This window comes from Vitis riparia, chromosome 7 (genome assembly GCF_004353265.1).
Source record: "Vitis riparia cultivar Riparia Gloire de Montpellier isolate 1030 chromosome 7, EGFV_Vit.rip_1.0, whole genome shotgun sequence".
Taxonomy (NCBI): domain Eukaryota; kingdom Viridiplantae; phylum Streptophyta; class Magnoliopsida; order Vitales; family Vitaceae; genus Vitis; species Vitis riparia.
This window is the reverse complement of record NC_048437.1, coordinates 30024920-30043504: the sequence shown is the minus strand read 5'-3', so window position 1 is coordinate 30043504 and position 18585 is coordinate 30024920. Positions and strand designations below refer to the sequence as shown.

General features: G+C 33.0%; 1 protein-coding gene across 1 annotated transcript; it reads left to right on the top strand.

Annotated features, from left to right (window-relative positions):
* The first annotated feature begins 658 nt into the window (after positions 1 to 658).
* Positions 659 to 16198, top strand: LOC117918968 (DNA-directed RNA polymerase III subunit RPC8-like). The gene is made up of 14 exons (XM_034835966.1): positions 659 to 985; positions 1475 to 1575; positions 3035 to 5394; positions 5501 to 5824; positions 6889 to 7555; positions 8307 to 8378; positions 8550 to 8661; positions 11845 to 11961; positions 12055 to 12150; positions 13320 to 13382; positions 13531 to 13626; positions 13716 to 13805; positions 15302 to 15387; positions 15959 to 16198. Exons 7-14 carry the CDS (start codon positions 8641 to 8643, stop codon positions 15981 to 15983), a joined length of 594 nt encoding a protein of 197 aa, XP_034691857.1. The 5' UTR covers positions 659 to 985; positions 1475 to 1575; positions 3035 to 5394; positions 5501 to 5824; positions 6889 to 7555; positions 8307 to 8378; positions 8550 to 8640; the 3' UTR covers positions 15984 to 16198.
* Positions 16199 to 18585: the final 2387 nt, after the last annotated feature.

The window sequence follows — 18585 nt, the reverse complement described above, 5'->3', positions numbered from 1 at the left end:
TATCACTTTCAACTGGCAAAATGAAGGTTTTATTGTTTAAAGATTATGTGCAAAATTTTGAGATTCAAAAATTAAAATTATTAGATAATTCAAGTAATCATAAAATATAAACTAGATTTGGAAATAGTAATATTTAATTTTAATTTTATGTAGCACCGCCTTTCAACGGTCACTAACGCTCAGTGTATATAGTCACCGTCCATTGGCCTTTATGAATCATTTTTCATTTAGTTTGAAAGGCTTCAGAGGAAACTCTCCTTCAGAAGTTCTACCTTTTCGGAATTGGGAATCCATTTTCTCAATGTCTTCATTCATGTTGGAATCCGATCGATTCAATTAACTACAGCGTTGGTGTTGAACGAAGGATTAGGTTTTTTTCCATCATTTTTATGAATTTTCTTTTATGTTGGGTTTTGATGGTATCTCGGTTTCGATTCAAGAAAGTTAAAGAGTCTATTTTTCTTCAATTGAATTTTACTTTTGATGATTCCTTATTCTTCCAAATTTTCCTATGAACAGATTATGATCTTTTTCCCTTTTTCGGTCTTGATCGTTTTTTTTCTCTCACTCTTCAAATGATCATGATCTTTTTCCCTTTTCGCATCTTGATCATTTTTTTTCCCACTTTTCAAAAGATTATGATACCTTTTCCTTTTTCGAATGTTGATCAGTTTTTTTTTTTTTTTTTCACTTTTCAAATGATTATGATCTTTGTTCCTCTTCAGATCTTGATTGTTGTTGTTTTTTTGTTTTTTTGTTTTGAACTTTTCCGCACTACCTTTCAACGGTCACTAATGCTCAGTTTATATATTCACCGTCCACTGGCCTTTATGTATCGCTATCATTTAGTTTGAGAGGCTTCAGAGGAAACTCTACTTCAGAAGCTCTACATTTTCGGATTGGGAATCCATTTTCTCAGTGTCTACATATGGTAGAATCGGATCGATTCAGTTAACCAGAGCGTTGGTGTTGAACGAAGGATCAGGTTTCTTTTCCATTATTTTTATGAATTTTCTTTTTAGTTGGGTTTTGCTGATATCTCGGTTTCGAATCAAGAAAGTTGAGGAATCTATTTTTTTTCAATTTAATTTTACTTTGATGATTCGTTATTCTTCCACATTTTCCTATGAATTTCCATTTCGTTTTACTTCCAGATTATGATCTTTTTCCCTTTTTGGATCTTGATATTTTTTTTCTCTCACTCTTCAAAAGATCATAATCTTTTTCTTCGTTTTTCTTCCAAATTTTTCCATGAATTTTCATTTCATTTTACTTTCAGATTATGATCTTTTTCCCTTTTCGAATCTTGATCTTTTTTTTTTCACTTTTCAAGAGATTATGATCCTTTTTCCTTTTCGGTTCTTGATTGTTGGTTTTTTTTTTATTTTTTTTAAATGGCTTTTCCGCACCGCCTTTCAAACGCTCAGTATATATATTCACCATCCATTGGCCTTTATGTATCGCTTTCATTCAGTTTGAAAGGCTTCAGAGGAAACTCTCCTTCAGAAGCTCTACTTTTTCGGAATTGGGAATCCATTGAGATCGACTCACTTAGTTGCGTTGACGTTGAACGAGGTATCAAGTTTCTTTTCCATTATTTTTATGAATTTTCTTTTCAGTTGGGTTTTGATGATATTTCAGTTTCGATTCAAGAAATTTAAGGGGTCTATTTTTCTTCAATTTAATTTTATTTGGGATGATTCGTTATTTTTCCAAATTTTCCTATGGATTTCCATCTCGTTTTGCTTTCAGATTATGATCTTTTTCACTTTTTGGATCTTGATCGTTTTTTTTTTCTCTCATTATTCAAAACATCATTATCTTTTTCCCTTTTCGGGTCTTGATCGCTTTTTTTTTTTCTTTTTTTGAAAGATTATGATCCTTTTTCCTTTTCGGATTTTGATCGTTTTTCTTTTTCACTTTTCAAAAGATTATGATCCTTTTCCCTTTTGGGATCTTGATTGTTTTTGTTTTTTGCCTTTGGAGTTCCAAATATGATAAGAAGTTTTTATGTTCAAAATTTTACTCACATTTTGTCTGAGACTTGACATCTAAAATATTTAGGTATTGAGAAACTTATATCCTGTTCAAATATATATGCTGAGTTATGTGGTTCAGAAAGATCATTAAATCAAACATATATTAATACGTGGATGGATAACCATGTTTGATTTTATAGACTGGTTAGAGTCTTCAAGAATGGAGGGTTTTTGTGTAAGGGAGTTCCTTTGTATGTACTTTGGTCCGTCTTCGGATAGCACTTTCAATATATTTATTTTATCTATCAAAGAACAAAAAACCTCTAATTCACTAGTACGAATAGTTTGTGACTATCAAATGTGGATATCCCATTGATTGCTGTTAAACCTTCAATAATTTAATTGTACTGGTTGTTTTAATCACCTCAATTATGGATGTGCATTGTAAGAGATTGCTGTCAAAAACTTCTTATAAAAAACAGAGATCACCGTTAAAAGCTAGTATGAGAAATAGAAAAGCTTTTGAGTCTTTATAAAAGGTAATTTAATAACGGGAGCAAAGTTAAAGGTCCACCATGTTAACCATCCTTTCCTGATTGTGTGTACAGAGCTTCTTATGGTAGAAAGGCATATGCTTACATAACTGTAATTTCCTCTGGTTACTACAAAAAATAGTCAAATTTTTGGGAAACATCATAAAGATTTATTTTTATTATTGTTCAAAGAAAAATATTCCTTGTATTATTGTTCAAATTTTTGGGAAACATCATTTGGTGACTTTGCTTAGATACTTGATGCCTGTAAATGAGATGTTGGATGTGATGGATTGAGGTTCATTTATTTGCGCATTTACTTGAAATTTCACATAAACTGTCACTATATGGCATCCTCTAGTTTTACCAACTGTACATAGGTTCCTTAAGTTCATCATTTTGACATTGGATAGCATGCAACTTCAGGTGGTAATTTTCATTTTTGACATGAAGGTTATAATTTATGAATTATATTGGCTAATTTAGAAGATTGAATTGAGTTTGATTCATTGGTTTCCATAGATTAATGTATCTAGGTCTTCAAATGGATGCAATGCTAAAGTTGAACTTCAATATAAGAACTGTTCAAGAAAATGGATTCTTCCCTGGGGTTGCACTTACCATGGAAATTGGTAATGTGAGAATGGAGAACCTCATCATAATCTAATTTTCTTTTTATACAGTTGGTTTGTATGTAATAAGCAATTTTGAATTTTTGTATCCATACAGGAGCTGGGTCATTCCTTCTGATTATCCTCTAGAGATGAAACCTTATCAGCAAAACTGCTTTGCAGATACCATCTGTGAAGACCTATCTTTCTTTCTCTACCTCTTCTCTATATTTTTTATTTGCACTGAATTGACTAGCACAAATTAAGAGTTTAAGGGGTTATACATAAGTTCTTGTCATTGTTTCCTAGGTTGAAAGTAAATCATGGGAATTTCCAAATTGAGATACCTGAGAGTGTGATCCACATACCTCTCATCTACCTATACCAAAAGATCTGATAAAGTGAAAAACATATTTACTGTGGGAAAGCAAGGGCAAGCCAATGAGCTCACTGCAACAACAAATGTGGTTCTGCCTTTTGCAATTGACAATATCTCAATCTATCAAAGACTTCTACAAAGAATTAAATAACTATTTCATACTTGCATGTTACTTAGCACTCCCTTCTATGGCCATTTATTTGACAGTTTTGTTTCTTAATTTAGATGCCCTTCTATGGCCATTTATTTGACAGTTTTGTTTCTTAATTTAGATGTGACTTTTCAAGAGAGCGTATTCTACACTTATTTTTGCTCTCACCTAATTAAGAAAACCAGGGTTTTTTTGGTCTTTCTCTCCTTGTTAAAATGAATAACATGTGTACATAGATGGTCATGGTTCTCAATGAAAAGTGATTGAGAGTTGCAAAGGACAATGTATGTTTGTGTAGTCTGTCTTTTCTTTTAAGTTTTAAGAAGGAATATCCTGCACACTTGTTTAGGAGAAATTGAGCAATGTATCTACTGATTATTTAATGCAACATGTAGAGCATTCATCTATCTACCTAGGGGTTTAGCCCTGTATACATTTAAAACAGTTCATTTATTATCTCATCTTCCTTTTACTATGGCACTAGTTATATTAATGGGCTTGTGCCCAAACTCAAGTTGTTCTGCCAAGGGTGCCTATGCATGTGCTAGACAGCCTATACCATATAACAACCCAACTTTAGTTGTCCTCTCAATTCAACTGATGTTGAATTATTGAACTTTCACAAATAAACTCACTAGAGTTTTCATAATTTCTTTGGAAGTGTCACCATAGTTTGGTGTTGGTTTTTTATATCTCTAATGCAGCAAGACTATGAAGATGGTTTGAGGGAGCTTCAGAGTCAGTTGTCAAAGTGAATTTCCTTACATGAATTGCAAAGTAATATTCTTAATGTAGGTGCTAAAGCTATGGCTGGTAATAATGCACAACCTAGCTGCCAAACACCTTTGACCATAGGAAGCATTATGTCAGGAAGTGGTTATAAAGACATTCCTAGGGACGCACCAAAATGGCTGGTTTTCCTTTGATGAATGAGAAGTGTATTAGAGGAGATAACGTGATCCTGCAGCAAAGTTATTGTGTTGACAACTACAACATGGTGGTTAGTTTTCTTTTGATGAAATTGTGGTTATGCTAAAGAGAGTGAACAATGTGCTTGGAAACTCTTTGGACCTTGATTTTTAGCTAACACTGGGTCACTTCTCTGTATAAGTTGGCTTGTCAAATTGCATCATGATCAAATCCTATTTCATGGTGAAGCTTGTGGGGAATCTTATCTGACAATTTGTTAGTGTTCCTAAACTCTGGATTAAATGATTAATGGCATTCTTCTTACTGGAAATTTTTCTGCATGTACATATGTATTTTGATATCTAACTATAATATAAAAGGAAGAGCGATTCCAACTATAACATTTTGTGCTTCTAAGAATCATTTTCTTTTTCTCTATTCTAGACTGATTGTAGAAGCACATTGGAAGTTGGTTGCCAAACTTACACAAAATTTTAAGCATTTATGCACCCCTGTAGTGTGGCACCACTTTAATATCTGTGTTTTTAACTTGACCAAGTAAAACTAGATCTTGCTGACAAACAATAAATGGATTTAATTTAGACTCCCCGCCGCTAAAATATGGATGAGATTCAGGTATTACTTTAATGGATTTGAATTCTATGGACTTTGATGAATTCAAGTATTTTTTGAATCTTTTGATTTTATTTCCTATTTTAGTTCATTTTTGAAAATGGTCGGGGCTGATTATGGCATAGTGGTTGCTACAAACATGAAAGGTGTTACAGTGCTTCACTGAGGTGAATCAAAGTTGTCCCCTGGGGAATGGTTGGTGAGTTAATTGTTTCCTGATCTAGTAAGATACTGTTTTAGAAAACTGAACATAAGCATTAGACTTATTTGGTGGTTGTTGAGTATGTGAACTGTTACTTCAACAGTTGGGCTTTATCACTGGTTGTCAGGCCCCTCCACCAGAGATCTTGCATGGAAAATCAAAGCTGCTTGATGGAGCATGTCAGACCTATTTTACTGACATGTTGATTGGAAATGGATTCTTCGAGGTTAACATAAGCAAAGCATTTGTTTTTATCATACACACACACACACTTTATCCTGACTGCACTTGTTATAGTTTGTCGATATTAATTTGCATCAAAGGTAGTTTCTGGGCCCACCATTTGTCATATGGTCAGGTGGTCATGGATAAAAGTAATGGATCAAATTTCTCAACAGGCCTATAAGCTATGAATCCACATGGAAAGGTCACTCTCTTTTTCCCCCCCAAATGATTACTTATGTTGTTTTTATGGTTTTATGATAGAAATTTAAGTTGTATTTCTGGGGTGCCACTAGTTTTGCAAATATGCATAAATGTAAACTGCCTATGAAGTTTAAAAGAGTTTTCATTTGCATTCTGTTGTTGCATTGACTAGTTTTAAAACTTCATATGTTCTATTATTTATCTATTTAACATAGAATGGAATAAGTAGAGTTGCCACTCTTAGTAGTCCATAATCGAACACAATGATTGTATAAAAGGAAAAGAGGGCTTGTTTCTGTCTCATACCTGAAGGGTATGATTTTTAGTTGCAGCAACCTTGCAGGTTTAGTGTGGTCTTCAAGCAGTAACTCAATTTTTGTCACTAGTCACAGGACCCAACAAAATATTGGGATTTAATTATTACATCTTTAGCAGTAAAAGATCACAATAATCATTTGACTTCATTCATTTGGACAATCTAACATATGAAGAAAAGTGGCAGCTTATTATATATGTATTGTCTGATACCAATTTCCAAAATATTTTTTTTATTGGAATAAGATTAATGGCCATAGATAGTTAGGGTGTTGCAGAAATGCTAATTCTCATTTTTTTTTTCCTTGTTTTCTAATGAAGCTGCGCTTTCTTAATTAAAAAGGGCCCATCTATTTTCTTCCAGATATTCTAGTAAATGGCAGCAAAATGTCTGTGCCAGGCTCCATCCTCGTGAAGGAATTTGAATGCGCCCAATGCCTTTTTAATGGTTTTGTCCAATTGAGTTCTTTACAAATTCACATAGCATCAGATTTTCCTTACTCGTGTAGCAAAACTTTATTTATTTGTCATATAATCCTTTTTTTTTCAATTATCATATCTTTCAAAGTGGAAACTGAAATAGTCCTTTTATGTGGGTTGAAGAGAATGGGAAAGGTATTGTCAAATGGTTGGCTTGATGAAATAATATCATGAAGAAAGAAAGAGGCTTAGAGATCATTGATGCATTGGTGAGGTTGATATTTGTAAATTAAGATTGCATATGATTGTACCGCAATTGAAATTTTGCAGAATTCCAATTCCATGGCATTCAGAAATGTTGCTTTATATGTGGAATTGTTTTGGTGGACTTGAAGCATTGGAATATCGAAATACAAGGGTGCAAACATAGTTTTAAAAAGCTCAGGGCACACCAAGGTGCAAGGTCCTCCAAGAGCCTAAGGCGCAAGATGCACATAAGGTAAGGGCTTTAGTGAAGTGAGCCACGACCTATTTTACATATATAATATTGATTTGCAATGAACATAATAGAAATCAATATTTGTAGAAGGAATAGATCTGTCACTAAAAACATAAGAGTTTATTCAGTTTTCAGCAAACTTCTTGGGTTAGACCCCACTCAGAGAGGTTAACTGAAAATTTTAATAAATTAATGAACATGAATAAACCACTAGCTATTGGGAGATGAATGCAATATTCAATCTTAAGCATTTATGTATTACTACAGCATTTGGCAATGTAATCAGAATGAACAGTCAAATGAGTATCAACAAGGGCTGTGTAGCTCAAGCAGGTTGCTTTCAGCGGAGAAAAAAATCAAAATTCTAAGAGAAGCACTTTCTAAGAGGGGTTGTTTGTCCTTGACAAGTTTTGCAGTATTAGTGAAGACGTGATATGGAGAAACAATATGAAGACAATTTCTTGAAGAGGAACCCAGTCATGGAAATGTTAATAGAAGGTCAGAAGAATCTTGATTGGAAAGGATTTTATATCTAAATATCAAGAAAGCATTAAGTTACACCTTCAGGATAAATTTTTCCTTTTTTAATAAGCCATCAACTTATTAATGAAGATGAAGGGGAGAATAATGATTAATGTTTTCTAATTTTATTAATTAATAATGCAGTGAGAATATTTTTTCAATAGGAGATTATTTATTTATTGATAAGTAAGCAACAGGAGTTCCATACAGAAGGGCCTCCTCAGGCTATTCTCAAATCAGCTGATAGTTCTCTCTGTCTTTAGAGAATGACAAAGGAAAGTATTCAAAATATGCTTGTACCATGTACGAGTCATAATCTTTCTTTTGAGAACTAATTCTACACTTGAAAAGTAATGGATGTGCCAATTCTGATTGGTTACACGAACTTGAAATGCACTGCAGAACTTAGGATTGTAGACAGTTGGAGTAAAAAATGACCAAGAGTGGAGCCTCAGCTCGCTTTCCAGCGCTTACATTTAACTATTGTCTGTTCTAATTTACTCTCCATTTGCCTTTCCTTTGTACTTTTTAACAACCAATTATAAGGAGTTAAGTTATGTTTGGTTCCTGAAAAAATATTAAGGGAAAAAAGAAATTAAAAAAATACATAAAAATATTAAATATAATATTTTTTCTAGCATGATATTTTCTAGCATTAAATATTAACATTTTTAAACCTTGGTTTTGCTCAACTTGGTCAATTTGACAGTCCGCTGTGTTTTCCCAGCGACCTACTGGAAGGTGGTCTTGTGTGGAGCAGGTGAAATTGGTCGTATTGAGGAGTAATTATAACGTGCAGGTAGGTTAGGAAGAATTATTTTGGAGCATTGAATATGTTACATTTTAACAGGTTTTATTTAATTTTGTATTATAGTTTTTACACGTGTCAATATCCCATTAGACAATATGTGGAGGTATTGTCTAATGGGATATTGACCATGGTTTGACCTTTACGATTATTGTTTGGTAGGGCTGTACAAGAGAATGGAGTCATTAAAGCGAACGTGAAGCCCCCATGTTAGTCAAAACGCGTGGGACCTCTTTGTCGCGCGTGTTGCGTAATGCATGGAATGTCATACTGGGTTGGTGAACTTCTATTTGTTCTCTGAGATCAGTAGATTGCATCATTTGTTAAACCTTACATGCCTTTGGATATATTTTTTATTATTTGCCTTTCTTTGTGTTTAAGCTCCTAAAAGTTGGATAGGGGCTATTGCTATGAAGTTGTCTCTTAACTGCACCGCTGAGTTCCTTTTTGAAAATAAAAGAAAAATAGAAGTATTGAAAAATTGAAAAAAAAAAAACAAACAAACAAAACAAAATTTGTTCATTTCTCTTTAGTAATAATATTAAAATTATACGAAGTTCCTCTCTAAATAAAGGTTCATCTCTTCAAGCCCAGTTACCATATTATTATTATATTTTTCTAGGGGCCATTGTGAAGCCTGTGGCACTCTCTTTAAACAATGGGGAAGGAACTGAACCTTTTGAAAATGGCATTTCACTGAACTCCGAATGACTTACATTTTAGCATCCGAGATCAATATGAGAGAGAGGGAACTCTGAATGACTTTCAGTATATTAGCATAAGAGAGAGAAAGAGAGGTAGGGAAGGTGATTATTTCATCATCGACATCTTTTCTCTCCTCATCCTTTGAAGACTTTTGGACATTTGGTTTGGACTCCAACAAGTGAGAACACCAGGGAAGAATAGGACAAATAATCCTCAGACTTTTGGGGCTAGGATTTGGCCTCCAACAAGTGAGAACACCAGGGAAGAATGGGACAAATAATCCTCAGACTTTTGGGGCTAGGATTGGGCCTCCAAGTGGTTTATGATGTGTCCTTTTATAACATATTAGTTCCCTAGTGGTTTGGCCTCTCTGCTGGCCTCTCAATTTGGTCGAGGCCTTTGTTGTATGTTACTTTTGACTATTTATACCTCCTCCCCTCACTTTTGTTGATCCATGTGGATTAATTGAATTAATTAATCCATGATATGGATACGGTATCCACTGAATCTCACACCCTATTGTGGCACCTGGATGTCTTATGAAAGTCCATGAAATTTCTAGTTTGAACACATCTTTGTCTGTATTATGATTATGATATCGAAAAGTCCATGAATTTTCTAGTTTGAGGGGATCTTTGTGTGGGCAGGGAGCCCAGTTTATTCTTTATTCCTCATTCCACTTTTTCTTCTTGTACCTTTTCTTGCCACAAGTAGATTGCCCCACCAAACACCATTCCCATGAAAACGAAACAAACACTCGAATCCAGCTCTACCCAAAGTTCCCAAACATTTCCCCTTGACCAACTGATTTGCTTAATAAAAGCCCGTCGCCCCCTGCTTAACCCCTCCACCATCACTCATTTTGATAAACACGATGAAGTCGTTTAAGGAAGTGCACATCCGGCCCCTCTTCTCAATCTCTGTCTGTCTCTTGTTCATCCTCACAACAACTCTTGTGGCGTCTGCTAGAGTTCAAAGCAGCCTTAAGGACACTGGTGTAAGGACAAGTGGTCCCGTCCCTCCCTCTGCCGCTTCTTCCTGCACCCATATAGGTGGCCACAATGGAGGTGACCATCCCCCATGCCACTCATCCCCTCATCAGGACGCTGTTTCAATGGCAAAAGCAGCGGTCCCTCCTCCTCCTCCTCCTACCGCTTCTTCATGTACTCATGTAGATGGCGGCAATGGAAGCGATCGCCCATGCCCCCCATCCACTCATCACTGATGCCGATGTCCATACGCTTCTCCTGTCTTTAGTGATTATGATATTGTGGGTCGTTTTAATTTTACGCTAATCATATCGTAAGATTGCCAACTGGTTGTCTGGTTTTACTTTCTTTTTCCTTTTTCCCTTTTTTTTTTTTTTTTTGGTCTGTTGATCAGATTTTTCTCTTCTTTTTCTGTAATTATTATCATTAGTATTATTACTTCCTCTTTGTTATGCAAAGGAGTTGGCGAGTGATTTAACGCACGTGCCATTAAAAAATTGTTCGTGTGTGTATATCATTTAGCCCATGTGTACAAAATTTTCCTTGGTTTTTCCTCTGCTGATGTCTGCTTTTACCCATTTGGAGCTAATTGAGGTTTCGCCCTCTTTTCCTTTTCCTTTCTTTTCCCAGAAAGTAGAGAGAAAAACACCTGTGAATCAGTAAAATAAAATAAAATTTGAAGAGGAATGCAAGCAGACAAAAAATAAAATAAATTTAAAATCAATATATTAATGTGATTTTAAAAATGAAATGTGTAACATAATGCAAACATAACATAATTCAAAGTCATAAAATGTGTAAAAGAAGCCTAAACATGTATAATATAACTGTTTTCAAAAATTATAAAAATCAAATTGAAAATTAATAGTGATTATAGAAAATATTTTTAATGTTAAAAAAATTAAAACGATTTTTGAAATTACTGTAAAATGCACTTTAAAATTAATTGAACAAAATCTAAAGCAGGTAATACGCATCTTTAATCAAGTCTTTTCTTCTTCTGTATATATAATGGACAAGTATTCTTCATCAAATTTTGTTTACGAGGTATATAGGGTTTGTTTTATTACCCCCTTGATTCGAAGGGAATCATACGGTTAGTGGGATATCTTTTTTTGTTTTTTCTAAAGGTGGGTTGATGATGGCCCGTTCACCCCATCTGTATATCTAAACAGACCTTAAATTCACTTAGTATATTCAATTACAAAATTTCCTATTTTATCGGAGAAAGCCAAGTGACCGAGGCTGTTTTTGTTAACATTAGGGTGAAGGGCTCGAAAAATCGGGATTTATCGAAAAAACCCTGAAATGTCGCGGAAAATTCCAAAATATCGGCGAAAGTTAACAAAAATCAGCAAATTAGCTTTGCGAAATATCTCCGAAAATTGGGCGAAATTTCTCCAATCATTCAGCGAAATTTCTGTGAAATGTCTGGCCGAAATTTCTCCGATATTTCCACGAATTCCACGATATTTCCCCAAATTTCCATCCATGCACACACGGTTCTTTTTAGTCTCCTCTCTCATTGTCGACGAGTAGCAAGCATTCGAGGACAACCATCTCATGCCGGCGCGGCAGTTAGGGAAATATTTCTATCGCTGATCGGCGGCAGCGTCACCGGTCGGAGATTAAAACCCTAGAACAACCAAAATCTCATTTATGAAACCATTTGTACTTTTAACTTTAACTGGCTCAAATTTATGTGATAATCTGCGTCTGCAATTGATTCATTTGATTTTCAGTTTGGAATTTACTTTTCCTAGGTTCACATGTTCTTCCTTAGCTTAATTGAGCACACACTGCGTTTGCCTCCTCATCTTCTGGATCTTTCTCTCGATAAAACCATACAAGGAGAGCTTGAGAATCAATTCTTAGATAAGGTGTGAAAATTGAGCAATGTCTTTGCGTTTTCACTCTGTTATTGTGCTTCCAGAGCATTTAAGGGACTGAGAAGAATGTGTGTTGTGATGAAGGTTATTGCGGATTTGGGGCTGTGTATCTCTGTTTATGATATCAGATCTATTGACGGTGACTTTGTCTTTCCTGCGGATGGTGCTTCAACCTATACGGTATACCTAATCTATTTTTCTTTTTATAATTTATCCATCAGGGACTGTTGCATTGCCTTCATATGCGTCCGTTTTTGAATTGAATTGAAAAAGGCGATGGGCTGAATCGCATGATGATAAAAACCGGTGCTCAAGCACCACATGAATTCAACGAGGTAGTTGTAAAGGATAATGTAAAGCAAAACTTATCTGGATTTAAATGATTTAATCATTGAAGCAACTCGAGTCAAAATTAAGCAAATCGGCAGAGCCTCAATTACTTGGGTTCAGTTATTGAAATCCATTTTTGATGCTCCACTATGTCTAGAGCCATATTACTTATGGAAGCACAATTTATTCACCTTTCTCACTACTTTCTTTGCCTTGCCCTTGCCCCTGTCCTTGTAGGGCTTTCAACTGTATCATATTAGTCCAGACAAGATGAAAACAAAAAAGGCTTTCGGAGTAGATGGTATTTCAATTGATGTGTTTGGATGAAAATGACATGTACCAGTTGTGGGCACTCGTACCAGACCTGGGAAATGCTGTTGAATCCTGTAGGCCATTTATCTTCATATAAGTCATTCTCTAGCTCCGTTGTAAAAGTGGCATGCTTGGTTCCCAAAGACTGGTTGCAAAATCAGAGCTAGAGATTGAAGATTGTTTAAAAACACTTTTATAACTTTTAGTTCAGCAGTTATATCCAAATCACTTGTTGTTAAGGAACATGTTATTCATATACTTTTTCCTAAATACTCTTTTCACAAAATCGTTGCTCCTTGACATTGCTCATGAGTTAAGGAATCAGCTTCCGAAGCATTGGGCATAATACCTGTGATTATTGGAGTGTGATCTTTCATCTTAGCTAGATACTTAGCTTAGTCCTTTCTAGTTGGTTATTATTTTTATGGGCTTTGCTGCTATGCTTTTTCATTATGACCAAGATCATGTTGCTCTTCAAATACTTAATGCAACTTAGTTGTACCCTATCTCAGTGAGTTACTTCTCGAAGATGTAGAGTGGATATCAGAATTTTGTTTTTCAATATAAACCTTGTTTTAAGGCATCCTTTGGCTTCTCATCAGTGAAAATAGCTGCTATGCACATGGTGAATTCAATTTTGTGTCATCATCATGAATAACACCTATTTAATATCTGCATACTGCTGATATTGAATCTGTAATGGACAGTATCTCTTGGATTCTTTGAAGACGTCTACAGACTGGTCCATCTTATGCCAAATCCATCCCACTGTGAGCCTAACCCATAAAAGAATCTCACCTACATTTAACTTTTTAATGGAATTAAAATTAGATTGTTCAGGATTTCACCATTTGCTTTCTTTTTTTCTTTTGTTTTTTTCATTCATTTCACGGCTACTCCTTACATCCGTATATATAGTGTTCTACTTTTTTCCTTTTATGGAATTCCAGGAGTCAAGTCATATGGATACGGGATAATCAAGAACAAAAATTTCCTATAGATGGGATAGACAAGGTTTAAGTTGCATAATTCTTTTAACAGTTCCATAATTATGCTAAAACTTCCAGTTGTGGTTTGCATTAACTTTTGGTGTTCTGCTGCAGATAAGGTTCCAAGTTCAGAGTGTAAGTTATTCTCCAGTTCCAGTTGAGCAACCAAAAGAGTCAAAGCCATTTGCCCCTATGGTGATTTTAGTAAGTTCATCCTTTGAACTTCATCCTTTCAAGGTTTTTCATCTCTAGAAGTAGGGCACCTCAAGGTCTTTTTCCTTTGGAAGCTGTGGTATAATTTTAAGGGCCAACTGCAGAGAGATATTGTTACTCCCTAAGATTTTGTTTTCACTGGTAAGAGTTTCTAAGTGCTGGCTGATGGAGCGTGCTCAAAACTAGTTATGTTATATTGTTTTATGGCTCTTCTTTTAGTTGGGTACCACTCTGGCAGTCGTTTGAGTACATTGAAACAATATTGCTATTATAAGTACTAGAAAAATAAAGTAAACAGACTTTTAGTAAATTATTCAGAATAAGCTCCCAAACATTTATATTTTTAGCCAAATAACCTCTTATTTCTTGAATTTTTCTAGTAATTTACTTGACTTCTCGGTTAGTAAATAATATTCTCTAATTTTCACTAGGAGGTTATTTATTTATCCATTTATTAGAATTCTCATATATACAGATACATGTGTGTGTATTAGATATGCCTACTATACTAAGTCTTTAGTTTATGGGTTGATACCACTTGTGGTAAGCCAAAAGTTTATTCATTGGTGAAGATGAAATTGTTTTTCATGTTGGTGATATTGAAATCTTCTTTCTAGACATCATTTTATATGATATGGCACTCTTAATCTAGGACACTGTTGATATATTATAGGCTTTCTCAATTCACTAAGTTGTAGTTTTTCATTTTCTCTTCTCTTGTTGAGAAACCTGTTGGCTTTTTGTTTCTTTGCTTTTTGTATACTGTGCATGTTTATTGATTTTATCATCTTCCTTTTTTCTTTGTGCAATAAATTGGTTATTCCATGAAGTAAAAAAAATTAAAACCAAAGGCCCATTTTTATAGGACTCTTTGTCATATTCTTGTTATGTTCAGACATTCCATTAATTTATACATACCAAAAGGCCCTTTTTTCTGTTACTAATATATGCATATGTCATAGCTAATAAGAACATATTTTTTCTAATGTGTTTGTAAATGATATTTTTGAACAATGAATGCATGAATGGAAATGGGGGAAAGACAACTTTATTGTAAAGGAAATGTTTTGGTTGCTTTTATAGAACCTAGTGAGCTACTCTGGATTTCTGTGAAAGCAGCAAATACCACTTATATGCAGGAAGAAACAAATATAGCTTGAGCAATGACAGTCCCAGAGGTGATTAAGAAAAGAGGAGGTTAAGCCTGTAAGACAATTTAGACAGATCCACCCAATTTGACCTTAGTCACCCATTAGATTACCAAAAACAGAGATCCAAATTCATTTCAATATTTGGATATCTGATTGATTCAGTGAGTTCTCCAAGTATATCGTATATGCTCATAGAGATGGACGCTTTCTGGATGCACCCAACTTGTTCCTATTTGCACTAGTTTTAAATATAAAGGCATTTCTTGTACACAATTTATATGTGGATGTCTTGTAGGATATTCATCAAATGTGCTTCCTATTAATTGAGAGTGTCAGGTATATATAGATGTGCCCCACTGGAAGATGATGCCAGCTTCAGATTATTATGGCTTGTTTTCTTCTTCCAGTCCAATTTCAATGCTGTAAGTTCTTCAATAAGGAAATTCGTAGTTATTCAGCAATCCTTAAGGCTATGTTTGGTTCCCATAAAATTTGAAGGAAAATGTAAGGAAAAAAAAATACAAAAGAAAAGTAGAAGAAAAGAAAAAGTGAAGGAAAATAAAAAAAATAGATTAAAAGTTGATAAATTATTTTTTTGTTACTTCAAACTCATTTTATTTATTTTAACTCATCAATATAAAGATTAAATAATTAAAAAATACATAAGTTTTTAATTAGTTTTAATTATATTTGATTTTCTTTGATATTTTTCAAAGGACAACCAAACATGAAAAAATTATTTTTCTTTATATTTTTTTTCTTTTCTTAGTATTTTCCGATAACCAAACATAACCTAAATCTATTTACATGTCTTTGTAAAATGCAACAATTGATGTGAGGCACCTTTGTTTTTCTGAAAATCAACTCTATGGTGTCTCTTGAATTTGTTCTCCTGGTATTTCATAATATTTTATCAGGGAGGATTGCTGCTTTTGTAAATGACAGTTCCTTTCTGACAAGGAGTTGCTCATAGCTCTGTTTTCTGTTTTGCAGGGATCACTTGATTATGATGGTTTAACTCCTGTTTCATGGTGTTGATCTGTTAAAAGAAAAGGGAAAAGCAGCAGGAACAGTGAAGGAAATCATACCCCTACCTTGATTTAAATTTTCTTATCATAGGAGATAAATATTAAATTTTAGAAACAGTTTCTCATTTTGATTGGAAGGGGAAACTGCTATTAACGTAGCTCCGGCTTTGATCAAAAAGAAATATCTTCTGATAACGTATTTAAATTGCTTTGGGTTGTTTTATGGGGGTTTATTATAAATATGAATAATAACTGAAAATAAAATACCATAAATAAAAGTTAATTTTAAGAAATATTTGGAAACATAAAAAATTGGTAGGAGAATTTTCCAAGTTTTCAATTAAACTTTTATTCCATGAATATAGTTTTTGAAAATGTTCCAAAACAAGTCAAAAAGGTTCAATATAAGATTGAATTAGGCTTGGTTGAGACTTCATTGAATAGCTTTTATTTATTTGTGTATTATTATTGTTATTATTTATATTATGAAGTAAAAACTATGTGAGCTAGAAATATTATGAGAATTTGCTCGAGAAATTGAATGTTGATAATTCAAGAAAAAAAAATAGTATCTCATCAAACTTTTGCGGTGGCCCATATACTCATTTTCCTTGTTTATACAGTTCTTCTACCGGCTTTTTTTATATTTTATAAAGTTCTTTTATTTCTTTTTTCCTATTTCATAGTGCTTCGTATTGTTATTCTACTTCATTATTAGTTGATTTGTTTATCCATATTGTTTTTGTAGATTGTCTATAGCATTCCGCCTTGTAGAATAGAAAAAAAAAACTTTCAATGGGTTCTAAAAATATCAATCCTAAGGTTTATTAAAAAAATTGTTGATTATAATAATAAAAACTATAAATGTAAGTCTTATTAGTTTTAATAATTTAAAAAATTCAAAATATTGGAAAATGTTCTAAGACTGCTAAAAAGGGTTTAATATAATATTGAATTGGGACTTGATTGAGGTTCATTAAAGCTATGTTTGGTTCCCAGAAAATTTGAGGGAAAATGCGAGGGAAAGAAAATATAAAGGAAAAATAGAAGGAAAATAAAAAAATAGATTAAAAGTTGATAAATTATTTTTTTTTTTTTGTTACTTCAAACTCATTTTATTTATTTTAACTCATCAATATAAAGATTAAATAATTTAAAAATACATAAGTTTTTAATTAGTTTTAATTATATTTTATTTTCTTTTATATTTTTCATAGGACAACCAAACATGAGAAAATTATTTTCCTTAGCATTTTTTTTCTTTCCTTTGTACTTTCCGGGAACCAAACATAGCCTAAGTGATTATTTTTATTTATTGGTTTATTATTGTTATTATTTTTATCAATAAACAAAAACTATGTGAGCTAGAAACCTAAAGGTGAGAATTAGTACAAGAAATTAAATGTTGAGAATTTGTAAAGTATCTTTTGAAGTTTTTTGTGATCATCCATAAACTCTTTTTTTCCTTATACATACACTTCTTCAACCTTTTTTTTCCATATTTTATAGAGTTATTTATTTCTTTTGTTTGGCTTCATTGTACTTCACATTGTTATTTTACTTCATTTATTTTTTCATACTATTTTTTTCATAGATCTTGAGTAGGGTTCGATGTTATAGATTTTTTCTTAAAAAAATTAGAAAAATCTTTCAAAGAGTTTTAAAAATATCAATCCCAAGTTTTATTGATTTTAATAATAAAAATTACAAATATAAGTCTTATTAATTTTAATAATTTAAATAATATGATAAGAAAAAAAGTTCAAAGTATTTGAAAGATCTCTTTCCTAATATTAAAACTATGTGTATAACACTTGAAAATTATTAAATGTTTCTAGTCTTTCTAATCCTTAAAATTTTTTATTTTTTAAAAATTAAAAATATTTTAAACATTTTTTAAAATCATTGTCAAACACATTTTTATTTTACATATAAGAATCAGAACTAGCACTAATAACCGTCTCTAACCTTTGTCTCTAACCTATTCCCTTTCCTATGTCCTTTTACCCTTTGAACAATAATCAAAAGTGGGCACACAAATAGATTAGTTGGTGATATCATGTCACTTCATTTATTCTATTTCTCATTCTTTTTTACTTGCTCCTATGAAACCAAGGTCGAAAAGATTGAAAAAATCAATCATTCACAACTATTGATAAAGGACCCACAAACAAATGGTCACATGGAAGTCATGAATTGTTATTTGGGAAATTGGTTGAGGAGTATTGCAAGGGAAAAAAACAACCACTCAGTACTAGAGGAGCTTGCGATACCCCAAGTGGAATTCACTTATGACAGTTTGATAACTTAGTCAATGCAACTCAAAAAAGTTTAATATAAGATTAAATTAGACTTCATCGAAGTTCCATAAAATATTTAGTATTTGTTTGCATAAGACATTGCTTGTTAAAGAATTTGAAAAACAATACAAATTTACATATATATATATATATATACACTAATACACAAAAAGTTAAAAATTAACATAAAAAACGTCACTATGTAATGAACTTTTTTTTATAACTCAAACTTTTTCTTTTCTCATTTGCACGCTTCTTAGTTCTTTGACCTCTTTTTCTATATTTTATGAAG